General features: G+C 40.0%; 3 protein-coding genes and 1 long non-coding RNA gene across 5 annotated transcripts; 3 read left to right on the top strand and 1 right to left on the bottom strand.

The window, feature by feature from the left end:
• The first annotated feature begins 239 nt into the window (after positions 1 to 239).
• On the top strand, positions 240 to 2,764 carry LOC117257406 (adenosine receptor A1). Its single transcript, XM_033627582.2, has 2 exons — positions 240 to 848; positions 1,756 to 2,764. Exons 1-2 carry the CDS (start codon positions 493 to 495, stop codon positions 2,390 to 2,392), a joined length of 993 nt encoding a protein of 330 aa, XP_033483473.1. The 5' UTR covers positions 240 to 492; the 3' UTR covers positions 2,393 to 2,764.
• Positions 2,765 to 6,945: 4,181 nt separating this feature from the next.
• On the top strand, positions 6,946 to 8,950 carry LOC117257510 (uncharacterized). Its single transcript, XR_004501702.2, has 2 exons — positions 6,946 to 7,082; positions 8,395 to 8,950. It is a non-coding gene; the product is annotated as an uncharacterized LOC117257510 (long non-coding RNA).
• Positions 8,951 to 11,282: 2,332 nt separating this feature from the next.
• Positions 11,283 to 14,011, top strand: rplp2a (ribosomal protein, large P2a). Its single transcript, XM_033626050.2, has 5 exons — positions 11,283 to 11,407; positions 13,182 to 13,305; positions 13,390 to 13,438; positions 13,529 to 13,624; positions 13,877 to 14,011. The coding sequence occupies exons 2-5, from the start codon at positions 13,183 to 13,185 to the stop codon at positions 13,951 to 13,953; spliced, it is 345 nt and encodes a 114-aa protein (XP_033481941.2). The 5' UTR covers positions 11,283 to 11,407; position 13,182; the 3' UTR covers positions 13,954 to 14,011.
• Positions 14,012 to 18,493: 4,482 nt separating this feature from the next.
• LOC117256491 (uncharacterized) lies at positions 18,494 to 24,270 on the bottom strand. Of its 2 annotated transcripts, none has more exons than XM_033625932.2 (6): positions 23,904 to 24,270; positions 21,870 to 22,498; positions 21,657 to 21,767; positions 21,293 to 21,354; positions 19,315 to 19,581; positions 18,494 to 19,163 (listed from the first exon to the last, which is right to left on the bottom strand). In XM_033625932.2, the coding sequence occupies exons 1-6, from the start codon at positions 23,915 to 23,917 to the stop codon at positions 19,125 to 19,127; spliced, it is 1,122 nt and encodes a 373-aa protein (XP_033481823.1). In that variant the 5' UTR covers positions 23,918 to 24,270; the 3' UTR covers positions 18,494 to 19,124. The 2 variants fall into 2 exon arrangements, with proteins under 2 accessions (XP_033481823.1, XP_033481822.1); XM_033625931.2 differs by having other exon boundaries at positions 21,870 to 22,501; positions 23,904 to 24,269.
• Positions 24,271 to 24,749: the final 479 nt, after the last annotated feature.

The raw sequence follows: 24,749 nt of genomic DNA, 5'->3' as shown, positions 1-24,749 counted from the left end.
TTGTAATATGATATAATCAGCTCTAATGCTCATCAATCTTCATCATCACTATTATTAACACTCTCACTGCATCCTGCCTATCATTACATAAGTGCCTCTCAAAAACCACACTCATAATGTGTGCAAAACTATTGCTGCAGGGTGCTGCAGAAAGCAGAAAGCAAAGTCCCTCCCCTCGATTTTATGACCTGTTTCTCCAGAGTCGTGAGAGAGTGACCGAGAGGGAGAGCAAGTAAGGATGTAGAGTGGTGATGCTCTGGTATCCAGTTCTGTGCAAAGCTTGAACAACATGCTGAGGATGAATCGTTCAGCATCCCTTCAGGAGCACAAGGGCTACTCGTTGTGTGAATGTAGCAAAGAGAAAAAGTAGACTTCTTTCAGCTTGAGATTAAACATAATGGGAGAAGCAGCACTCAAAGTGGAGGCAAGAAGTTTCAACATCCAATAGTGATTTTTTTTTTAACTGAATAACAGTAGGCGTAAGTAGTAAAAATGTCTTCCTCTCCTGGGATCAAGCGTCGGGAACATGTGGACATGATGTACATCTCCATTGAGACAGCCATAGCCCTGGCTTCTGTAGTGGGGAATGTGCTAGTGGTGCTGGCTGTGTGTGTGAACCGGGCTCTCCGCAACACCACCTTCTGCTTCATCGTATCTCTGGCCGTGGCTGATATCGCTGTGGGGGTTTTGGTCATCCCCCTGGCTATTGTCATCAGTCTGGAGTTTAACACTCAGTTCTACACCTGCCTCTTCCTCTCCTGCCTGCTGCTGATCATCACCCAGAGCTCCATCCTCTCCCTGCTGGCCATCGCCATCGACCGATATCTGCGGGTCAAGATTCCCACCAGGTGAGGAACTGTTTTAAAACCAACTGGTTATACTCTTGTTTGAAAGGTGTAGTTAGGTTGTCCCTGACAGATTAAAAGACATCAGGGATTGGTGTGGTTAAGATAGTGTTGGATGAAAAATATTACAGTATCAATCAAAATAGTTCTCGACAGCCTGTTTACGGTCAGACCGATAAAATATTCATAACTGAGAGCAATAGGAAGTTGATGTCAGCATAATCCCTGACTGGTTGTAATTGCCTGTTCCAGTCTGTTGCAGCTTTACTGATAAAAATAGGCTCTGAAATATGATGACATAAGTGCTGTTCATTCACAAGAATGATATCATCAGAACTAAATTCATACACGACATGTATTCCTTCCCATACAAGTCAAATCCAGCCATGTAAGTTTATTTATATTACCCAAAATTACAAATACGCCTTAGATCGCTTTAAAAAATATAGATTTTCTGATAATCTTACTTTCTAAAGCCGCCCCAAGAATATTTGAGAACAATCCATTGTAGTGATTGTAGTCTCCTTGTTATTGCTTTTAGCATCAGAGAGCTAAATATGGGACTCAATTACGAGGAGGCAGTCTCAGTGTTGATGTCTGACATGGTGCTATATTGTTGTCTGGTTTAATGTAAATCAATGGGCTGGACATCAGAAGCTTTTAAGCAAATGAAAATGTCCCTGTCTGCCTAAATAACTGACATAAGCACAGTTTGTTATGGGATTCTGGCAGTTGCCCATACTACTTTTTCTTTATCAGCTGGATCCTGATGTCAAAAGCTGTCAGTTAAGATCTATGGATCTATGGATATCAATCTATGGACTGGCATTTGTTGAAAGAAATCCAATGTGCAGTACGTATGTGGGCATTTGGGTGATTTAAAGACCTTGCTTGTTTTCTAATTACTCAGGTACAGCACCATAGTGACCCAGAGGAGGGCATATGTGGTCGTCTGTCTGTGTTGGATCCTCTCCTTCCTCACTGGGCTGGTTCCGATGATCGGATGGAATAACCTTGATGTTCAAGGAAACCTCAGCAGCTCCAGCAACATTGTGTGTGAATTCACCACGGTCATGAGGATGGACTACATGGTGTACTTCAATTTCTTCGGCTGGGTGGTGGTACCACTGTCCATAATGATCGCCCTCTACGGGGAGATCTTTAGGGTGATCCGGCGACAGCTTAACCGGCGCGCTGAAGCCACATGTGACGGAGACAGATACTATCGGAAGGAGCTGAAGCTGGCCAAATCACTGGCGTTGGTGGTCTTCCTCTTTGCTGTGTGTTGGCTGCCGATACACATCATGAACTGCATCACCTTCTTCTGCCCCAAGTGTACCATACCCAAGTTTGCCCTGTACGTAGGCATTTTCATGTCGCATGTGAACTCGGCGCTCAACCCAATGGTTTATGCATTCAGGATAAAGCGGTTCCGCATGACAGTCATCCAGATCACTCGTCGCTGCGTGTTATGTAAACCCACAGAGCCAACTCCATGCCCCACTAGCACACCAGCCCTGACTGAGAAAGTGGATGTAAACTTGTAACAAAGAACTGCAGCACTCCTGCGGACATGGCTTAAAATGAAACGGTGCAACAGTGACACTCACGGGATGAGGTCATGTTTGGAATATCACTCCATTAACCAACGAAAGCAATGCACTCTACTGAGTCACGGGACAAGTTCATATCTGACTCTTTCACGTTTCTTCAACACTACATTTTAAGAAAACGAGCCTGCAATCAAGAGAAAAATAATGTCCCCATTACCCTGCATTATTTCGTCTTCACTTAATGCTTCCTTGATTCATATTGAATTATACATCAACATAATGAGTGATGCAACAAATATTTCATGTTCAGAAAGCTTGTTGGTAAATTCACGAGAAATAAAAACATATCGCTTCTTCATTCCATTACTAATGTTACAGTTTTTATTTCACATTTACATAAAGTTAAAGCTGCAGTTAGTAACTCTGTGGGCAAAAAATCATTTTCCTCTGCCCACTCTATTGCCTTGTAGTGCTTCTAATGGCCTCACCACCTGCCCGCTCTCACCAAAAAACGACAGCATAGGTCAATTGTGCAAGCAGTTATTATGACCTATATTTATGTTTACTGCAAGGTGGCGCCCCTTAGTAGCTGTAGTAATATTACAGGAGAATAGGATAAGTGTTGCAGCATAAAAAGTGACAGTCCGTGTAAAAATGTACAAATATTAAAGAAGTCCCTCTAGGATGGGTGGCAGGGGTGGTGCATGGGTCTAAGGTAAAAATAGATCTTGATAATATAAGCAAAGACAAAATCTATGACAAAAACGTTAGTGGTGGGCTGTTGGATGCTGAATACAGAGAATGGCTGTGCTTGCAATTATCTTCAAATGCCACATGAGTGACAGGCTGGCAAACTCCAGTAAATAGTTTGTGCCAGGATGTTTCGCTTGCCAGCAAAAACATTCACACTGGAGCAGCGTCAACCGTTGGTGCGAGTTGCGAGCTGTAATTCAGCAGTAAATAAGCAGCCGTGTGTGTCTGACTGTGGATGGTGGAAGTGTTAAATGGATTTGTGGAGTTTAAGTTGCAGTGGTGGCTGTTAGCAGCTCCACTTATAAGCTGCTGAATGGTAGTGGAGCAACATCTGATCCCTTCAGCACTCCACTCAGTCCAGACTGTCTCAGGAAGGTTTATGGGTTGATGCTGTTTGACAGGCAGAAGGCTCAGTTATCTGTGAGTGTAGCTGAGTTTTCTCTGACAGAGATGAAAGTTTAGTTTTTAATCACCAACTCTGAGAGGACATGAGTTTAAAACTCCAGACTGACATATTGCAGATTAATAAAAAAATTCTGGCTTTAAATAAGTTATCTATCTACTTGTATATCTACTTCTTAACAGTGAGATTGATAGGTTGGAGTTTTCAATGAACCTGGGTACAAATCCTAGTTGTCTTAGACTAGTTCCTTGTGGTGTCAAAGTTTTTGAGAGCATAAATTGAGAGACATTGAGCTTTTCAAATGATGAGTGTGTGCTTGAATATCACCCCATTAACCTATCAAAAACTGCTGCAGAAATGACAGTTTGTAAGTGTGTAGAAATCATTTTTAGTTGTAGAAAAAAACTGTCTACATGAAATTTCTATACAAACTGTCACCTTGATTTAATTTCTGATACATGAATAAGCCTAACTGTATTAGTTTAAAGATAAAGAAAACATATTGACTAAAATGTCATTAATTTTCAACGACTAGAAAGTTTCGAGTTTTCATTACTAAAACTATTAAGGCTAAAACTGAAATGTGACGAAAACTAATAAGAACTTTTGTCTCAGGACTAAGACTAAGTCTAAAACATCTGCCAAAATGAACACTGCTAGGTTTTTTTAGCATGCTACGCTAGTGACGTATGTGACCTGTTGTATGTGAGGTATGTCACGTGAAATACAGCATGTTCCATTAGTCACAAAAGTACTTTTTTAATGCCAAACCATGATGTATTTCCTAAATCTAACCACACAGTTTTGTTATGGAGCAGAGCTGCGACCATTTCATGACATTAAGGACGTGTCTAAAACTGCCACCATCAGAACCGTAATATGCCTTTTTGGGGCCGGTCTTATAGGTCGTTTTGGAAGTCAGTGGAAATCAACCTACTCTGTGGTTATGGTATGTGAGCCTGTTGCATACCATATGTGAACAAATACAACCAATCAGAACCGAGGAGTCTCTAACGCAGCCGTCAATAATCTCAATCAGTGCTTGTGAACTGTGGTCAACACTGCCAAACTAGGCAGCGGTGATCAAATATGAATCAAGATTCTGTTACTGCATTGCCTATTTCAGTAAGTAAGTAGCAATAAACAAAAGTTTTGTAGTATTTGACAAATGTTGACTTCATGATGGTGACGGATGAAATCTCAAAGGATCAGCAAAGTTACCACATTTCATCGGAAGGGGAACATGATGGTCTGTATCAAATATCGTGACAAGTGATCCTGGAGACGCTGAGTTATCTTACTAGTTAAGTGAAAACTTGCTGGTGGTGCAAGAAGAAAAGTCCAACACATTCTCACTCTGACCTCATCACATATCGTTGCTGGGTCATGGACGTCCAGATAATAACATGAAAAGTACCCTGGGTAGGTTGGTTGTTGACGTTCTGGAGCACCATGTCAAGTTCTGCCTGATACATGCATCATCCTCTTTCAAAATACACTTCCATTTTCACAGGAAATTTACTGTTTACCGTTTTTAATCTCTTTCAAAATAAACGCACCATGTCAGTACAACAACGCGAATTGATGTTTTTTTTTTCATGGTTGGGTTTAGGCAACAAAAACATGTGTTAAGGATTGAGCAACCACCCATCCTACTTTGACTTTCGCCACCTTAACTTTCGTTCTTGTCCCACCGTGTCTCCCCAATGCCACCAAGCATCATTAAACTAGAACAGCGACCAGCCGCAAATCATGCCGATACTAAAGAACTGCTTTTTCGTCAGTGTCTGACACTGCAAGTCATTGCCCAAGCACTGGATTTCGAGGACTTCAGAGTGAGACCAGGTTGAAAAATCAGTAGATCACTGATCTATTAGGATTCATTCTCTGGGCACCATACATGTCTGTACTAAACTTTATGCCAACCTTTAACAAAGTTGTTGAGTATGCTAAATGAAGATTTGATCGCCGATGACACCAAGATACCACGTGATACCAATTGTTACCAGCTCAACCTTCTTCCCCTCTAAGGGTGGTGACGTTGTGGGTAACCTGTTAGTGTGTGACATGTACTTCATGGTGTATATGGAGGGAAGCAGCTCTTTTGGGGTGTCATGGTGAAGACGGTAGAGACGGTAAAGAATGATGATAGTCGGCAGAAGGAACTGTCTAGATAAGCAGTGAAGACTGCAATAAAGCCATTGTTAGTGAACAGCACCCGAACACCTGACCATCCTTCCCTCTGCCTCTGCTAGAAGTTAGTTACCAGCATGAGCCAAGCTAATTCAATGTTAGTAAGCCAACATGTTCCCAACTACGGTTACACAGAGGTAAACAAAACATTAATTTTGACCCCTCAAAAAAATTTTAATGATTAATTCACAGTATGTTTTTTGGAAAAGCAATAATCCTAAAAGCTAAACATTGTTCATCTACATAAAAATGTTATAAATATAACCTTTAAGCTGGACCACAGTGGTGGACCGACTGACCAAGAGACCAATATTGCCGCACAGAGCCACGCAGCACGGCTAAAAATTAAATTCGATTAATTTGCACACGTCTACATCGGACGCTTGGGTAGTCACGTAAACCAAAGCAGAAGAGTCAGAATGGGAGGGGAGGGAGTACAGTGTGTTCTGAAATTTTATGATTGACGGAAAAACCATTCAGTACAAAGAGCAGACACGAGGCCCTGCCTGGAATGCAAATGACCAATAAAGCCACTAAAGCAAATGAACAAAACTCTGGCAACATCAAAGCAGTCCAGTCATTAGTCTTTATCACAGGATGCAGGCATTTTTTCAGCTAATTCAGCTGGTTTCAGCCATATTTCACTGGCTGTGGCAGGGTGTTGAAAAGCCTCTGAAGCATTTGAGCAAATTACCCAAAGAGCATTATGGTGAAGTGATTTATTCCAACTCTAAAGCTAAAGCTTCTGCTAAAGCTGAGCCACTTCTGCTTGGTCATCAGTTTGACTTCTGCCTGGTTTCAGGCCATGTCACAATTCTGTTCCTCCACCAGCAGAACTTAATACTTAAGGAAAAGAGGTCTAATCTGGTTTAGAATACATGTTTAAATTTTTTGTCATTTGATATGTATATTTGATGTGACAAGGCCCACAGATACATTTATCCTTCTTATATTTATGTACATTCACCTGGCAGGAGTGATGTACCCACCTGAGACTTGTAGGGTTGAACAGTTTCACATGAACATGACATTTGAAGCCTTTACTCTCTATCTATCTATCTATCTATCTCTGTCTGTCCCTCCCTCACCATACGTATTTTACCATCTGTCACCTTCATCCTTGATGAGGGATTTGAAACTGCTGAGTGTGGCCTAATCCCCAGCCTTCGTCTTAGTGAGGGACACGCTGCGTAACCATCCCGGCATTTACCGTCTTCACAGTGCACACTTCTGTGGCTGGTGGCCTACCAAACGCTGAGGGGCACAAGCATGGTGTAGCAGACTCTCTATTTGGTGTGTTCATCTTATCTTCATCTTAAACTAATCTTCTCTGAGGTAAGACTGTTCACATTTATCCTAAAACAGCTGCAAAACAAAGATTGTGAAACTTTAAGATCTTAACCTCCTGAGACCCAAGCTTTTGTTTCAATGTCTCCTAGCTATTTAGGATAACTAGGACCTGGAAAGTATAATAAAAACTAAGCAGTAGGTAGTATTTGAAAACAAGAGGTGCTCATATGGGGACATTGGGTTTGTTTTTTTGTTTGTCACAAGTGTGCAACAAAATATAAAACTGTTAATTTCAGTGCCTGAAAATTGTTGTGCAAAAACAAAATTGCAAGTAATGCAACATACGTTCAATGCTCTGTAACTCTATAGCTTAGGGGTCACTGTTCAAGTCCAAAACTGATATCTTAAGCGCTATATTGTAGGCAACTGGACTTGCTTGAGTTTCTTGAAGACGTTTCATCCAAAAAGCTTGGAAAGTTCTAACGGACTGGTGCAGAGTCGCAGACTTTAAACTCTATGTGGGTGTGAACCCTTAAAGAGTCGCTGAGGTCACATGAGTTGTTGACCCATCTGGCCATCGTGTGTTGTTCGGGTCAGATTTGTCGAGGTGTGGATAGGTATTAAGTCGTCTGGGGAAGGATCCCAAGACTGCATTGTAGGTGGGTGATAAGTGGTGTCATAGGCCACCTCCTCTGCTCAAGAAACTCAAGAAAGTCTAGTTGCCTAGGATATGGCCCTTAAGATTGCCTTGACCTGGATGTCTGAGAATCTTCACTGACACGTCTAAAGCTGTTAATTTCAATGCCTGAACATGGCTTTACAAAAACAAAATTAAACAAAATTTTCCCTGGTACATCTCCAAGCTAGAAATGTCCTTTTTTGTCTGTAAGAACAGTCTGTCGCACCTAATGCTGTGATAATACAAAGGTCCCAGTGTCCTCAAATGAGTACTTTCTAATAAGCAGGGTTTTAGCTTGTTCCTAAAATTGGTCAAATTTGTATTCTATATCAAATATCAAGCTATATCAAGCATAAATAAACAAGTTTCAACCATATAATTCGATCAGATTTTGAACATTGTACACTTTTTGTGTCGGGATTGACTGCAGACTGATTTGGCAGAAAAAGCCACCATCTTGTTTTTAGTGTCTTGTGCTCTTGCTACCACTAGATGACACATAAAAGTGTGCACAAACAAGGACAACAGGTCCAAGTTAAGCAGAATGAAGAATAAGGTGCAGCCATCCAAAAAATTTGATGTTCTCATATGAGGACGCAGGGTCGCAGGAGGTTAAGTTTCCAAAATCAATACTTTTATCCAATCCCTTTTTTATCAACTAAAAAACTTATTTTGCAGGATCAAACCAAACTAAGATGGCTGACACGGACACACCGGAGGGTGTCCAGGACCTGGAATCTCCGGAGGAGGAGCTGGATGACGAGCAGACAGCCTTGCTACACTTTGGAAAATACTGTGAAGCCCGGCGTGCGCTTCCTTGGGACCAGTGGACCTTCAGAGAAAAGGCAAACTATTATATGGACCGCATCTTCCTTGGGGTCTTGATCATTTTTTTGCTCATGTTAGTGGGAGAATGTGCCTATAAAGTGTGGTACGTCACAAACGTGAATAAGATTGCACAGTTGGTGTCAGACTCGGTGGTCTCTCTGTACGACTGGCTCTTCACCCAGCAGAAACAGGAGGAGCTGTTGGAATTGTAGGTTGTTAATAGAGCTTTTTTTTTTTTAGTGTTTTCTACAATGTTTTAGGCACATGTGGTGTTACAAATGCTCAGTAAGGATTTAAGTCATAGCTCTTCTATTGTAACTACAAAAACAGCAATGTATTACTGATTTCTGAACGACATTTTTTGTGGTGAATTAATGGAAATAAATAATGTATGCAATTAACCGAATTATTGTTCTGTCATACAGTGTACTGCACACAAGCTTTATAGCATCCCCAACGTCTGATGATTGTCCTGTGGTCCTGTGGTTTTATTCTTTTATTAAAAGTTGCTGTTATATAGTATAGTATATAGTATTTTAGAATTTAAGGTCCAGTGAGTAAGATTTCGGTGGATCTAGTAGAATCTTGCAGTGAGGATTGCAGATTGCAACCAGCTGAAACTTCTCCCAGTTCAAATTCCTTCAATATTCATTGTTCAGGAGGTTTTTACCAGGAGCTGAATTATCCACAGAGGTCTCTTCCTCTCCAAAACAAACAGACCAGTTGATTTAAACCAGTAAAAACACTGAATAAAGCAGTTTCACATAAAAACAAAATCTGTTTTTTTCCTACACTGCCCATCACAGAGAGGCTGCTGTGAAGTGTGAATGGCCCTATCTAGAGCCTGTGTTAGGTTTCTCCATCTGGGCTACTGTAGAAAAAGGGCGGTGCAACATGGCAATCTCCGTGGACGAGGACCAGCTCCCTAGGTAGATGTAAACAGCTCATAAGGTCACAAACCACAACGATTCTTATTTCCAGGTGATCATACATAAAAGAAAATATATTTATGATATTATGTTCCATTTCTTCTCATATACCCCCCTTAAATCCGACACACTGGACCTTTAAATGAATTCAAGAAATAATCGTGAGGGAGTTTAACTGAGCTCTGACATGATCAGTCTCCTCTACTCATTTACTCAAATACTATACAGTTGTGAGCTATTTGTACTTTACTTTAGTATTTCCATGTTACTCTAAATTCTACTTCAGAGGAACATATTGTAGTTTTGCTCCATTATATTTTATGTTACATCTGTAGTTACCAGTTACTTTGAAGGTTATTAAAATGCAATATAAGACCCATTCTGGCCAGTTCCAATGTTACAATGCTGGAGAAGTGCATCAGTCATAATAATCCAAAAATATAATATTATATTCTAAAAGGGACCATTCTGCTGCCTAATGTGTTACTTTGCTATTTTGGTACATCTTGCTGTCAAAACCTCTACATTTTAATCAAAATGATGGATGTAGGAATTTTAGAGAGGAGCTTTTTCTTAATTTACAAGCTGCCAGGTTGCCTTATATCAATAACAAATAGAGTGCTGATCAAATGAAAATGTTCAATCAAGAAGGCTGAAGGTAAGGGGAGGAGAAAAGGTAAGGAATAAAAAAAAGAAAAAACAAATTACAAATACTCTTGCATACTTACAGAGGTGGAACGTAACTAAGTACAAGTACTCAAATACAGATTTTAGGTATTTGTACTTTATCTTCCTTTCATGGCACTCTATTCACTACACTACATCTCAGAGGGAAATGCCATACATTCTGCTCCTCTACAAGTATCTAACTTAAGAAATTTGCATATAAAACATATGAAGACATAATAAAATATAATGCTTTATTATAAATTAAACTACTCAACAGTATAGAATTTCTGCAGCAGAAATAATTACTTCATTGATCATTTAGTCAACTGACAGAAAATAGTTTGGCAACAATTTTGATATTTGTTCAGTCATTTGTAAATGCAGAAAAAAAAAGACAATTTATTATTGTAGCTTCTCAGATTTGAGATTTTTGCTGATTTACCTTTTATCTTTGATGTATAATAATCAAGTTTTGTTTTTTTCTGCATTGAGTACTTTTACTTTCAATACTTAAAGTACATTTTCCCTATTATACTTGCATATTTTTACTTAAGTAACATTTTCAGCGCAGGCCATTTACTTGTAACTAGGGTTGCAACAGTATGAGGTTTTCACGGTACAGTAACCATCTCAGAAAATATTGCGGTATCATGGTCTTACAGAGTTAATATTATGATCAGTCAGAGTGAAAATAAAAGTGTGATTTTTTTTTGAACAAACATTTTATTGGCATAACTGAAACTCGAAACCATTTTGTTTATGGAAGTACGTGTAAAAATTCAAGAAAATGTACACTGTATGAAAACAGTCAACTTTTATACCATAACATACCTTGAAACCTGTATATCACAGCAAGTCTACTTGTAACAGAGTATCTTTACAGTGTGGTATTTGTACTTTTACTCAGCTACAGGATGTGAATAGATCCTCCTCTACAGTTTTTATTGCCAGGGTCAGCGGAGATCATCTTATTGCACCACATTACAATAATAAAAACACACAATACTAAAAATAATAATAAAATAAAACAATGAATTTAATTATACTCTATTCTATATTGTATTTGCAGGTTAATATTAAATACAGTTGCAGTAAATAATGGGATAAATGTGACAGATTTCTCCCATTGATGTTAATCGGTATGTCTGTCATCCAAATGGACCAATGAAATCCACGCATTCCACTGCTCTATAACTTCCGGTACCTCCCTCTTCCTCTTCCGGATTTCCTAGCGTGACCGACGTTTCGTGTCTGTTTAGACTTAAGTAAGTCAATATTCAATCAATTTAAACTGTGTATGTAGATATCATGTTGTTTTGCTGTGCGTTTAATGCGACATGTTCGTAACTGCTGGTTTTAATCCCTGAAATATGACGCGTTGCCGGAGCAGCAGCCGCTGTCAGAAATGGAGGGCTGTTGGCGTTGTAGGAAAAACACTGTCCGCCATGCTGTCTGTGTTCGCGCTAAATCATATGTATCACAGTTGTTAGATGCCAAATTGCTGGAGGACTAGAAAGCACCGCTGAAAACGATACAATACCAACTCTTAACACTGACCTTTGATTCTTCACGTAGTTGGGGTGTTAGCGTCGTCTCAACACATGCTAACAGCTAACGGAAGCTAAGCTAACGTCTGACTGGGCTCCTCCCTTATCATGTTCACTCGTTCATTAGAGAGAGAAATACAGTATTCTGACTAAACATGGGGTTCTGGTGTAACTGCATTGTTATGTCTAACAGTGTTTACTTGATATACGTAAACCAGGATGTCCTTACATGACTGTTGTAGTTATAAATAAACCTGCTGAATGTGGAAAGCAAAGCAAAGACTGTGAGCCTCCCAGTGGTGATTGTGAGCAATGACGTGAGATACAGGCACAATACTACATTTAGATCCTTTTTAGGAAAGATCCTTGTACTAGTCTAAGAATTATCGTACACAGTTACAGCCAACTTTGTACATTTTACCACATGAGAGCGAATGTAATTTGTTAGTTAACAGTTAATTGTCAAGAAATACTAAGAAATCTGAATATTCCTGGTTTTCTGTGTGTCAAAAAAACAACATCTTTGGGTCTGTACTGTCGCTCAAACAAAATAAGCAATCTGAATGTCAGCTTCGGTTTTAGGTGATTGTGATGAGAGGCTTTCTTGCCATTATTGTGCATTTTATATTCCCAAACCAGACATTCATATAATAATCATCAGATTAATTGATGATGAAAATAGTCCCTATTTGAAAAAAGAATCCATTATTGATTAACAGTTATATTAGTAGTAATAGCCGTAGTTTATTTTGGTCAATATCTAACTTATATAAAATATACACAAGGAAAAAAGAAATAGTAAAAATACTGATAACAGTAATAAGTCGGGACTTTTTTTAAGCAGTGACAAACCAAAGCAAGTGAAGCTGACCGAAAAGGTGTGGGCTGAAGCTTTAGCTTATTTCAGATACCCCTTTTACAGTAAGAGTTTTGTACATCTTTTTAGATCTATACAATGCAGATGAAAGAAACAAGCAAGAATATATACTGTTTCATAAAGTCCCAAACAAACATTCATATACACACTATTGTTTTATATTTGTTACTCATCTTATTTAAAACATTTCTAAGTCTATTAAGTGTTTTATATTTCACAGTTAATCGTTTGAAAATGTCACAAAATCTGGGACAGTTGCCCATCACACTTGACAAGAGTTCATGTTGACATATTCACACTGCTTGTTGTGTCCATCCAATAGTCCATAACCCAAACATACTGACAATGGTATAAAACAGGAAAAAGCAGCTCATGATTTTAAAACAGGAACTATTTTGTCAATTTATCTTGAAAGTTTTTGGTGTATTTAACGCAATTTAAAAAAAAAAAAAAAAAAAGGATGGAAGGCAACGTTCCAGCAGGTTTTGGAAAGCCTCTGTAGTTGGAGTCTTTCCATTATTTTACCCTCCCAGACTTGGCGTCAGAGTTGTGTAACTGGCAGAGTTGCACTCAAATTGTTCACCTGTCATTTTGTTCTCTCTCTTGTTATTACAGAATGCGTTACGTGGCCGCTTACCTCCTTGCTGCGCTCGGTGGAAACACCAGCCCCACTGCAAAGGACATCAAGGCCATCTTGGGCAGCGTGGGAATTGAGGCCGATGACGAACGCTTAAACAAGGTATGCCATTTAACGGTGTATGTAATGCAGTTAGAAAAACTGAAAATGTTGTGTGGCTTAAAATAATCTCATATTTCTCTGCAGGTCATCAGTGAGCTGAATGGGAAAGACATCAATGAAGTAGTGAACTCAGGTAAGGGTCTCTCAGTGAACATACAACAAAGATTTCAAGATGTCAAAATGAAAGATAGCTAAAAATTGCATTTCTTTCTTTTGTCCACAGGCCTCTCTAAGTTAGCCTCCGTACCAGCAGGTGGTGCTGTGGCGGCTCCTGCCGCTGCAGGTGGGGCCGCTGGGGCCGGGGCTGCGCCTGCTGCTGGTATGTGTCATTCTTACCTTCAATTAATAAATGAATGTTTTCTGTATGTGTAGGATTGCTTTAAGTTCTACATGGCATTATCAAATATTGTATTTCAATAGCACTGCAAATACTGTGATGCCCTCACAAATGAATCTGTGGTTGCATTTAGCAGCTCTAAAATAAAGATGACTATATTGGGTGTCAGTGCTGCTAAAAATTCTTGCAGACATCTGTCTGTAGTGTTGACTGTTGTCTGTCTTGTCTTTCCAGCGGAAGAGAAAAAGGAAGAGAAGAAAGAGGAATCTGAAGAGTCAGACGAAGACATGGGCTTTGGACTCTTTGACTAATCTGCCTTCTCTGTGTGTAAAAAGCAATAAAAATGTAAAAGGTTTACACTCATAAAAATGTCCGTCTGTCATTTTTAATTAGTTTAAGAAAGCTCTCACAAATGGCCGCACAAAGCTAATTATTCCCAAAGACGTTAGCATTCAGGGGTTCTCGAAATAGATAGTCTGGCTCTCAAGGCTTGATGTTGAAAGTTATTTTGCTGCTGGCTAAAAATAGTGCAGACTGAGCAACCCCATCATCATTAGGCAATCCAGACCCAGCATGTGGTCAGTCTGTCCGGCTGTTAGCTGAAACCATATAATGACTCCAGCTTAAAGGGCCAACACAGAGATGGCCTCACCACCACAATTAAAAACAAGATTGAAACCTGATACTCCTGTACAGCTGAGTTGTCATCATGTATGTAACAACACATGGTTATATTTTGTAATCGAGTTTTACATTAGTTTTGTTTGTGAACAGTAATTAAACAGGCCTTTTTTAAAAAAAAAAAACTACGGTCAGTCGAGAAACAAAATGCTGTATTTTTTTCTAATTTGTAATTAAGTTATGTTTGTAACTATAGCTCAGATTTTGTGGTGAGACAGTTCACAAATTCATTGTTAGTTCGAGCTATAAGAAAACAGACGTTATTGACGAACTTGTGAAACACGAACTTAAAGTAATAATGATCAGAGGAATAAGAATCTTAATTTATAGAGCACTTTTCATACAAGAGATGCTTTTCAACAAAGATGCTTCACAAAAGCTTTAAGGTCAAGATTGGACACAGTCAATGATAAACAAATAGAAAATAAAAGGTAAAATGAACAGACACCAGTAAGAACTGAATAAATGAAAGAGTCAAGGTAAAATAAGAAGAAGAATTACATTTAAGGGCCACCTGGTGGCTCAGTGGGCAAAGCAGCCATACACAGAGGCAATGTCCTTGCTGCAGCAGCTGCGAACTCAGTTACAACCTGTGGCCCTTTGCCACATGTCAACCCCACTCTCTCCTCCTTTCACATTTCGACTGTCCTTTCAAATAAAGGCAAAAAGCCAAAAAAACAATCTAAGAACTACATTTATTGATTAAAGCTAGACTTCAAAAAAGGCTGTCAGCTGTCATCTAAAAATGTTTACTGAGTCTGCATCTCTTAAAGCTTTTGGAACGGTACTCCATAATTTTGAAGCATTACTAACAAAGGTTGTTATGCCTATACTCGTGCACATGTAACTGTGTAAAAACAAGTAAAAGAACCTTAAAATCTATTCTAAAAGATGTAAGGTAAAAAGGTGAAGTAAATGGTATAACATTTCTCATTAAGCAACAACTTAATTAAGCTCCGATAGATGTTTCTCTAGGTAAGATTTTCAAAGGAGAAACAGGACTTGTTTCTGAGATAAAACCCTAACCTCAGCCTCAGCTTTTTAAAAAGAGTATCAACCTGAGGTTTAAAAGACAGGAAGTCGTCAAGCCAAATAATGAGATGTTTGTAACAAGTGACAACCTCTAACTTCTCTCCCTGTGCAGTTATAACATCAGGAGTGTCCACAGGCTTCATAGCATTTGAGAAATGCATAATTTTAGTTTTATCAGCATTTAAAGCACAGGGGCCAATAAAACAGGGGCCTGGTATAGCGCCTGCAAGGACACCTGAGTGCAGCAGTGCATAACCTACACCTCTCTTCCTGCTTTGATGAGCTATCAGTCTGCTGAGAAACAGCAAATATGCTGATATGACAGCCAGGAATCAGGCTACGTGTTGTTTTGAAATGTGAGTCAATGGCTGTGTCACAATTCATCCTTTGTTATTTCACTTTTGGATACAACATTGATTTATGACAGCTGACTGAGTCACTGACGCTGGTGACACAGTTCTGCTCCCCTGCACTGCACCTGTTTCTGTCACACCTGTCAGTCACCTGAATGTGTGTCAACCTACTAGACATGTCCAGCTCTAAACGTCACATTTCACACTGGAGGACAAACAACTCCTCTGAACGGAAACGTGATTTTCCAGAGCGTCACTATTGGCGTGACAGGAGAGTGAAAAACAGAAATAGCAAAACAACAATGTGATGCTGTAAATGCAGCGTCAGCCGAGGGACACACAGGAACTTCAATTAAAAGGAAATTATTTTGAATGCACATGATATCATCCAAGGGTTTTACAGTCCTAAATGGGATCAATAAGCCAATGGTATGTCCTTAGCCCACAAATTTAACGACCCAAACATAAGTGAAGAAACATGAACGGAAGGATTCAGCTGCACAACTCACATTAACACCAACTAGATTTGTACATGGCAGTGACTGAGGACACCAGGACGACTGTTTTCATGCATTCATTGCATCTGCTATCTCTTTTCCCTTACGTGAGTACATGTGTTGCATAACACTGTGCTGCTGAATGCACAGGAATCCCCTGTGAGCCCATTAGTTCTGTCACGGCAGGATAATAGAGCAGCCCTCCGTGCTGGTGGAAAGGCCTCCTGCCTGCAGGGGAACCTGTTCCACAGGTGAGAGCCATCACTGCACGCTTTAACCACGCAAGTGACAGACTGTCACCTCTCATAATTACCTAGCATCTGGGAATCTATTATAGATGCTGTAAACAATCTCTGCAATCTAATTCACACCAACACACATTACTGATGCCGCTGATCAGCTCACGCTGTGTTGATGGCTGCAGCTGTTACTGCCGTGACATGTTAAAGTCAGTCTAACAGGAATGTCCTTAAAAAAACATTCTCATGCTGCAGGTTGTTGGCGCTGCAGCTCAGGAGGTATGTTGTAAGATAACAGAGGTGTGGCAGAATCAGTCTCATTTACTCCTCTGCTTTTACCAGCTAGCAGGTTTTATCTAACTGAGCAGTGCCTCTGAACCTTTGAGCTTTTGAGCTCTTAAAATGAAGCGCTGGCTGCTGCTGACCTTTGTCCCCTGCTGCATATTTCTACCAGTGGTGACATGCTGCAACAAAGGCAGATTTTTGGAATTTTTAAAAAACAGATGAGGTTAAATTATTCGGTGATTCACTGGAAACAGCAACTTAAAGTCTGAAACAGCACACTTCATTTTGTTTGTCTTTCCAAGGTCCTTTTTAATTGTTACATGAGGCTTCAAATTTAATAATAAATAAAGACACTGCAGGCAGTGTGCTTGCACTGGGGCCCATGGGGTAGAGGGGCCCGATTGCCACCTTTAAATACGCCCGTGTTCAAAGAAGAACTCACATTAAATCAAAAATAGTGCAATTTTCTATATATGCCCTCAAACCACCATCATGGTTTTCTGTTTTTGTGAAAGCCCTTAATGGTCTGACCCCATCTTATCTCGCAGACCTTCTAACCCCCTATTCCACGCCCAGGTCCCTGAGCTGACCTGGGGCTCCTGGCTGTCCCACGCTCCAGACTTCAGCTCAGGGGTGAATGTGCCTTTGCTGCGTCTGCCCTCAAACTGTGGAACAGCGTCCCCCACCCAATCAGATCCGCCCCCTCCATTGACTCGTTTAAGTCCAGGCTCAAAACCTACTTTTATTCATTCATAGCGTTTGAGTCCCCCTGATGTGGTTTTCCCTGACGCATGCCTGGGTGAGCTGTGTACCTGACAGTTATGTTGCCTCTCATGTATGTGTTTTTAGCATTTTATTCCTTTTGTACGACACTTTTGTCAACGTGAGTTGTTTTTAAATGTGGTTTATAAATAAATTTGAGTTGAGCTGAGAATAGCGCGCACTGGAGCCCATCGTAAATACCTTCCGCCACTGCCTTGTGAGCTCCTTTCTTTCCCCAGATTGGGAAACACTGCTCATTATCTCTGTGACCTCATTACAGGAACTTCCTCTGAAATCCAGCTGTATCTCAGTTTAGGATGACGTACAGGGGTGGTATGCAGGCATGCTGGGGCCTCACAACAAGTGGGTGAAGTTTCTATGTTCTTTCTGTGTTAGTGTGGGTTTACTCCAGCTCTCTCCCACAACCCAAAGACATGCAGGTTAGGTTAACTAGTGACTCTAAACAGGTGTGAATGTGAGAGGGAATGGTTGTCTGTCTCTGTGTGTCAGCCCTGTGATAGCCTGAGGACCTGTCGAGGGCGCGCCTTGCCGAGCAGTTCCATATAATGGATGAATAGACGATTAGTAATTAATCCATCTACTTGACAGTCAGTAGGCCTACACACCCATAATACATGGTCCAAGAAATTCAAAGCATCATCACACAGTTCAAGTCGCATTTCAACCATTATTTTTCCATTATTATCGTCACACAGATCTAACAACAGTGCTGCTGCCAATTCCGGCAATTATTTTGAATTTATGCCATCTTAACTTAAAGATTCTCAACTTCCTAACTAAGAGACACAGAAAGGGACACTCCCATCCAGGAGCAACTGCAGTGTTAACCTGCTGCTATTTGATAAACTCACATTCAGGAAATAAGCATTAGAGCTTGATGATTATTTCTTGCACAGCTGAAGAGATGTGAGTTCAATAACCAAAGAGTGACAGCTGACAGTGAGGTGTGAGCTCAAAATAACAAAAAACAAAGCACAAATCTGAGCATTAAATATATTTTATTTGACAATGTAAAATGAATGCCAGCATTCATATCAACAAACATATAAATTATAAAACATTATAGCTTCTATTAAATAAGGTTTTGCTCATTTTGCAATCCTAAAAATATAAAAAAAAAAAATATATTGCACATAGGTGTTCAGCTTATATACATCATTGCATGTCTCTTTTCTATCATTACAAATCAAAGTACAGGAAGCACAGGATTTAAAGGTGGATTTGTAAAAAAAAAAAAAAAAAAGCATCACATTTTTAGTGTCACTGAAACATTGCTACACGTAGTACAACTGTGCTTATGTTCTCAGTTGATCCCTCATGTGAGACATCAGTCAACACCACAGGCTCAAATCTACCAGAGCCATTCAACCGTTTTTTCAGAAAACATCCTGTTGCAGCAGAATTACACAAGTTTTCTATCACGAAACTGTAAAAATCAAAAGAACACAGCAACAATCTGTTGTTTAGATGCTTAAGTTGTGTGTAAAGTAGCCCACTGTGTTCTTAAAAGAGGAAGTTCATGCTTGCAACACATCCTTAAGCACATGTGAGGTGCTGAGAGAAGTTCAACGCTTCACTTGCAGTGGTAGTTTTGTTTTTGCATGGCTGCCTCTCAGTCGTCACTGTCGGATACTGGATGATCAGAACATGCCTGGAAAAGACAAAAAGAGTTTGAAACCAAAGCTCTTATTTGTTCTTATCACAGATATGCAGCACATATTTACATTCAAGCAGAATCATCATGTGTCTCTCTCTCGTGTTTAATGCTCTCTGATGTCTTTTCAATGGGGTTCGCTTCTTACTTGTTGGTATTCAAATCGGTCTTGTAGATAACGGTTTCCCAGGCCAGTGATGTGGCCTATGCTGTGCTTTTGTTTGGAGAGCCCGGCTATCCTCGCTGTAAAGTCGAGCGTGAAAGCCAGCTTGACCAGCTCAGGTGCAGTTGGTAGGACAGTTGGAGGATTGTGGGTCGGAGATGCTTCTGTTTCGAGATACGCGTCAGCCAACTTCTGGAAGGAAGAGTATGACATCCTCGTGAAGAAGTTGCTCAGGGTGGGGTTGTCTTTCAGCTGGAGGAGACAAGGAGAGGAAGGTAGTCAGTAAATACGGTGCACTTTACCCTATAAGGGATAACATACGCTCTCAGTGAAAGGATAAATACACCATAAACACTGCTAACATACATTTTTATATTTTCGTTTTTTTTTCAGGTGACTGGCAAAACAGATGATGATAATTTCATCTCATTTTAACTTTTAACAATCACACATTTAAAGCACAATTCAACATGGGCCCTGTTTTCCCATGTGTTTGTGTCTAAATGACAGATGGGGACACCAGTCGCAAAACAGGCTGCAGTGTAAACACTTGCGCCGTTTGCGCACTGTCAATTTGTGTCCACTAAGTGTTTGTTTTCACAGCTGACAAGCTCGGATCATTATTCAACATGTCAAAGAGAAAGACTTTTTTGTTAAAGAGTAAGATCCTTTTGGTTTAATAAGAAACAGCCCTGAAATCGCTATCGCCAAACCCACCAGACTCCATTTAAATAAACAGCAATTTTATCACACACAAAACTTCATTTAAAGTTGACAGAAACAACATAAAACTCATAGAAACCATCTTGATTCATCTTTACACTGTTCTAACACTCAGCAACTCTGATTTGGTTGAAATAAACCCTCAATTCACGCAGTTAGATGTGAAAATGTGCTGACTCTATACATGCTAAAATTATTGTTTATTTAAATGGAGTCTGGTGGGTTCGGCAAGGTGATATCAGGTTAAATAAAAAAGATTTTACCCTTAAACAAAAGGTCTATCTCTGTAGAGATTGTTCCCATCATGTTGTCAGACACTTATAAACACAATCTGAGCCTGTTAGTGGCAAAACAAGCACTTTTAGTCATCAGAAATTGACAGTGCACAAATGCCCTAATGGTAACACTGCAGCCTTTTACACCACAGCCAGCTGCAGCCCTGTCGCTCACTACTGGACCAGTTTAAAAAACTGTTGTTCTCATGAGACACTTAGACACAAAACCATGTGAAAATAGGATCCAGGTTGAAAAATAACAAAGCTTCCCTTTAATACTTTCACTAGAAATTAGTTTAATTGTTGATTAATCAAATCAGATCAGTCTTAAAGTACCCAGACATGCTGAATCACTGTTTACTGAAGCCCAGGGTGATGTCATCAAACTGCTTGTTTGTCAGACCAACAGTCCGTTAAACAAAGCAGTAACATGACACGCCATGTTATCAAAGCAAGTCTTGTGATTCTCTTGATACTTTCACTATTGGTATCAGTATCGCACACTGTCTCTCAGGGGCTTCCCAAAAGCGTGACGAATGACTGAACTCATGCAGAGGTCAGAGAGGAAGCTCAGGTCAGAACAATAGGAACTGTTTCACCAGAAAAATTTAAAGTAACTCAGGACGTCTGAGAAAAAATGATCATCTACAAACGTATAAAACAGTGGCTTTTCTTTTTAACATGAAGCTGTGTTGTGGAGTTTGTACCTTTTATTAACTTGCCTTTATAACCCTGTTTATATCTTTATTGGTGCGTTTAATTGCTCTCTGTTGAAACTGCTGAAGCACATAAACACTTCATGCGTGTGTTACTTTGATCTGACCATTGTTAATTCTTTTATAATTAACTAATAGCATAATCTTATCAATAGCCACACTCTCTCTGAGGCACTTAAATAAACTTGAATTTAAATATTCCCTAAGTGACTGAACACAACACAGAGTTTCATCAGCTAATATACCAACCTTGTCATCGATGGCATCGCCCTCCACCTTTGTCAAAGCAATGATTCGGTTGAGTACTTCATCTGACAGAAAACAAAAGCAAGAGGAGGTGGAATCAATACGCTGAACAGGATGTCATTTTTGAGTTATTATAATAATACAGAGCTAAGCTGCACGGCCGAGAGAAACGACAGGATGCTGATACATTTCCTATTTTCACAAAGTCAACACAGCTTCCACAACTCAAATGTAGGTCAAACTACATTCGTCAGAGAAATGCTGTTTGTTGTCTGGTGGTATTTTATCACCAAATGTTCTGTTTTAGAGTATTCAAATTGTCGTGCACTTGCCACATTTAATGAAGGAAAGAGAAACCGTGTCTCACCATCAGAGAGCGGCTCAGCTTCCTCTTTTTCTTTAACCTCGTGGACGATTTTTTCCAGTTCCTCTGACATCTTCTCGTAGTACGAGTACGTCGGCTCCACGCTGACCGCATCTGCAAAGACAGGAAAGTTTGTAAATGTACTTCTGCAAAAACAGCAAATAGATTCCCTCTAATTCTGGGTACATTAAACATTTCTTATAAAACAACTCTTACCTTCAACTCGGGTGATGTCAGCAGGGTGGAGATCTTTAAAGGGTTTAGTTGGTTTGGTCACAGATATCAGCCTTTTGGAGAACCTTCGCTTCAGAGATTTTCTCCTCATGGACTTCCTTTTTTGGGAAGCAACTGGAGCTGTGGGCAGGCAGGTGATCGCAGGGTCAGAGTCCTCTTCAGCTGAGGAGACCTCGGGGATCTCCGATGGACTGTCGTGCTCTTCATCTTTTTCATCGCTACTCTTCCGAGAGAATAAACCAAGGAAACTTTTCCAAAGCGAGGGCTTCTTATTCTTCTTTGGCTTTTTGGCGGGTTTCTCCGGTTCTTCAGGACGGATCTTGGGTTGATCTGCTTGAGGTTCAATGGCACTAAACGTACCAATTTCCAGATCGTCTGATCCTTCGGCCAGGTGAAGGGAAGGGTCGCTGGAGTGCCGTCTTTGCTTTTTCCGCAATGTCACCCACTTTTCTTTCCTCCCGTCCTTCTTGTCCCCCAGTGCCCCGTCATTTAGGCTGAGGCTGCGCTTGACGTACACCTCCAGCAGACGGATTGTGTCCTTGTGAGGCACAAAAATCAGCTGTCCGTTATTCGGCCTTTGTGTTTCTGTGTGTGTTTCCATGATGGGAAGGCTGCTAGAGAAAGAAAACACCATCACACAAACAATATAAGAAGATTGCTGCATCAAATGTCTGTTCTCTGTACTCCAGTCAGGTATCACTTGTGCACTGAGAAGCTTTTTGAAAGACGGCTTCAGTTTCTAAGACAAAATGCCAAACAATGCTTTGCTCCAGGTTCTAGATTGTGGGGATTTACAGTATTACATGATAATTACAGGAATATCTTTGGGTTTTGAAGTGCTGGTTGGACAAAACAAGCATCCTGAAGATGTCAATTTGGGCATTTTCACTATTTTCTAACATTTTATAGACAAAAAAAATAGTTAATTAATCAAGACAATAATCAGCAGCTCAGGGTTGAAAATGAACTTTCTGTCCATCTGCCACTGTGGCTGGTGGACTCTTTTTTGGCCAATGAGTGAAGCTTATCTAGCAGCCACTTGCATATTTAACCAGCATTTGGCCTTTGGTGACTCCAATCCTGCAGCTAAGTAAGTAAGTGATAATTTTAGGAGCAGTAGTAGTTGTGCATTTATTTCAGTCCTTGTTAATGACTCTCCAAAAACAAGGCATACGAAAAGGAATAAATAACATAATGCATTAAATAATAAATAATCAAAAAGGCTGAAAGTGTAGAACACAAAAAGTCTCATAACATTTCATACACAATAATGATCAGACCTCAGTTTCACATATGTTAACACAAAGACAAAAGCAAAACAGAAACAAAAGCAATAATTAAAGTCGTTGGTTGCGTAAATGTTTTGTAGGCATTATGAATTATTGTCTTGTTAAATCCACTAATCATTTAATTGTAAAGCCAGAACTGACACTATATAATGATGATTGGAGTTTTCATACAGGTATTTTTTAGCATTTTATCTATTTATCTTTTTGTTGTCCTGTGTTGTATGTCATATTTTTATGGCTGCAGTATGGACGTAGAGCCCAAGACAAATTTCTCACCCTGTGGGCCAATGAAGTTAATCTCGATCTTGATCTTAAAACATCTGTTTAAAACAACCACAATTATTCAAATAGCTTGTTTGTCCGCACAAGTCTAAAAACCCAGAGGTGTTCAGTTCATTATCACTGCAGAGTTAAAAACAGGAAGCTGGAGCCATTTAACTGCTGCTCAAAAATAACTTCAACAATTCATCATCTGATAAATTTAACCGTGAGTAAAACACTTGCTGATTAATCTAGTCGACTAATCAGTTTGAGACTACAGAAAAACACGGAGTCCTGCAGTAACTGTTGAGTCTTGTAACAGTGTTAGGCTCTGGGTATCTCAGCTGCAGAAATGTAAAACGGATTTAAAGACTACAGAGGAACAGGAAGAACTCAAGAAAAATAAATGTCTGTAATATTATGTAATTGCTAAATTAGAATAGATTAAATCTGTATCTGAACTCACCTCATCTCCTTCATAAGCAGCAGAGTCGTGTATTTTCTTGCAGAGATCGTGTCAGTATACAGTGGTTATTCAAAGTGACTGCGTCGCAGCAGGTTCATGCCAGGTTGTATATCATGAAGGGACTCTCCAGGGTGCGTCTACCTGCTCACATTCTCCACCCATGTTTGGACACGTCCTCCTCCTTCCTTACCTGAAGCTGTCCGCGTCATAGTTACTGAGAGGAGGTGGGCGGAGGACGAGGAGACAAACACATCTCTTCCTTACCTTGTACGTCAGGTAACAAGACGCAAGTTTAAACACATTGTTTTGCTGATTCGCTGGAGTTCTCGGTGCCTCAGAATCTACTCCTCCCCATGGTGAGGCCACGTTTTACAGGAAGTATCAGCAGCAGAAGCCACTTCCTATCAGAGACCGGGTTTAGAGGAAACAGCTGAAGTATCGTCGTCAGGGGCGGCGCAGAGGGACGGCAAAGGGGGCCATGGCCCAACTCATGCCCCCCTGGTGAAAGTAATAAGATACATGGCTGTTTTTAAGCAAAGATAGTGGCATCTTGTGAAACGAGAATCAGAATACTTTTAAGCAACTTGTAAAGCAGGTGTGTAACACTGTAAGATTCAATTTAAGGAATTTTAGGTGTATTTGAAACCAGCTCCCCTTAGATGCGGCAAAAATATACATGCATTCAATTATTTTTGTCACACCTGCCCCAATGCAAACACTTTACAAGCAAACACTCAAAGCACTGGACAAAAATACATCATGTTATCTCCTAGTGCTGTAGTATTCGAGATCGGTCTTGGTCTTGAGACCATTTTTTGAGGGTCTCGGAATCGAGGGCATTTTTAC

The sequence above is a fragment of the Epinephelus lanceolatus genome, chromosome 1, assembly GCF_041903045.1.
Source record: "Epinephelus lanceolatus isolate andai-2023 chromosome 1, ASM4190304v1, whole genome shotgun sequence".
Lineage (NCBI taxonomy): Eukaryota > Metazoa > Chordata > Actinopteri > Perciformes > Serranidae > Epinephelus > Epinephelus lanceolatus.
This window is presented reverse-complemented; position numbering and strand designations above follow the sequence as displayed.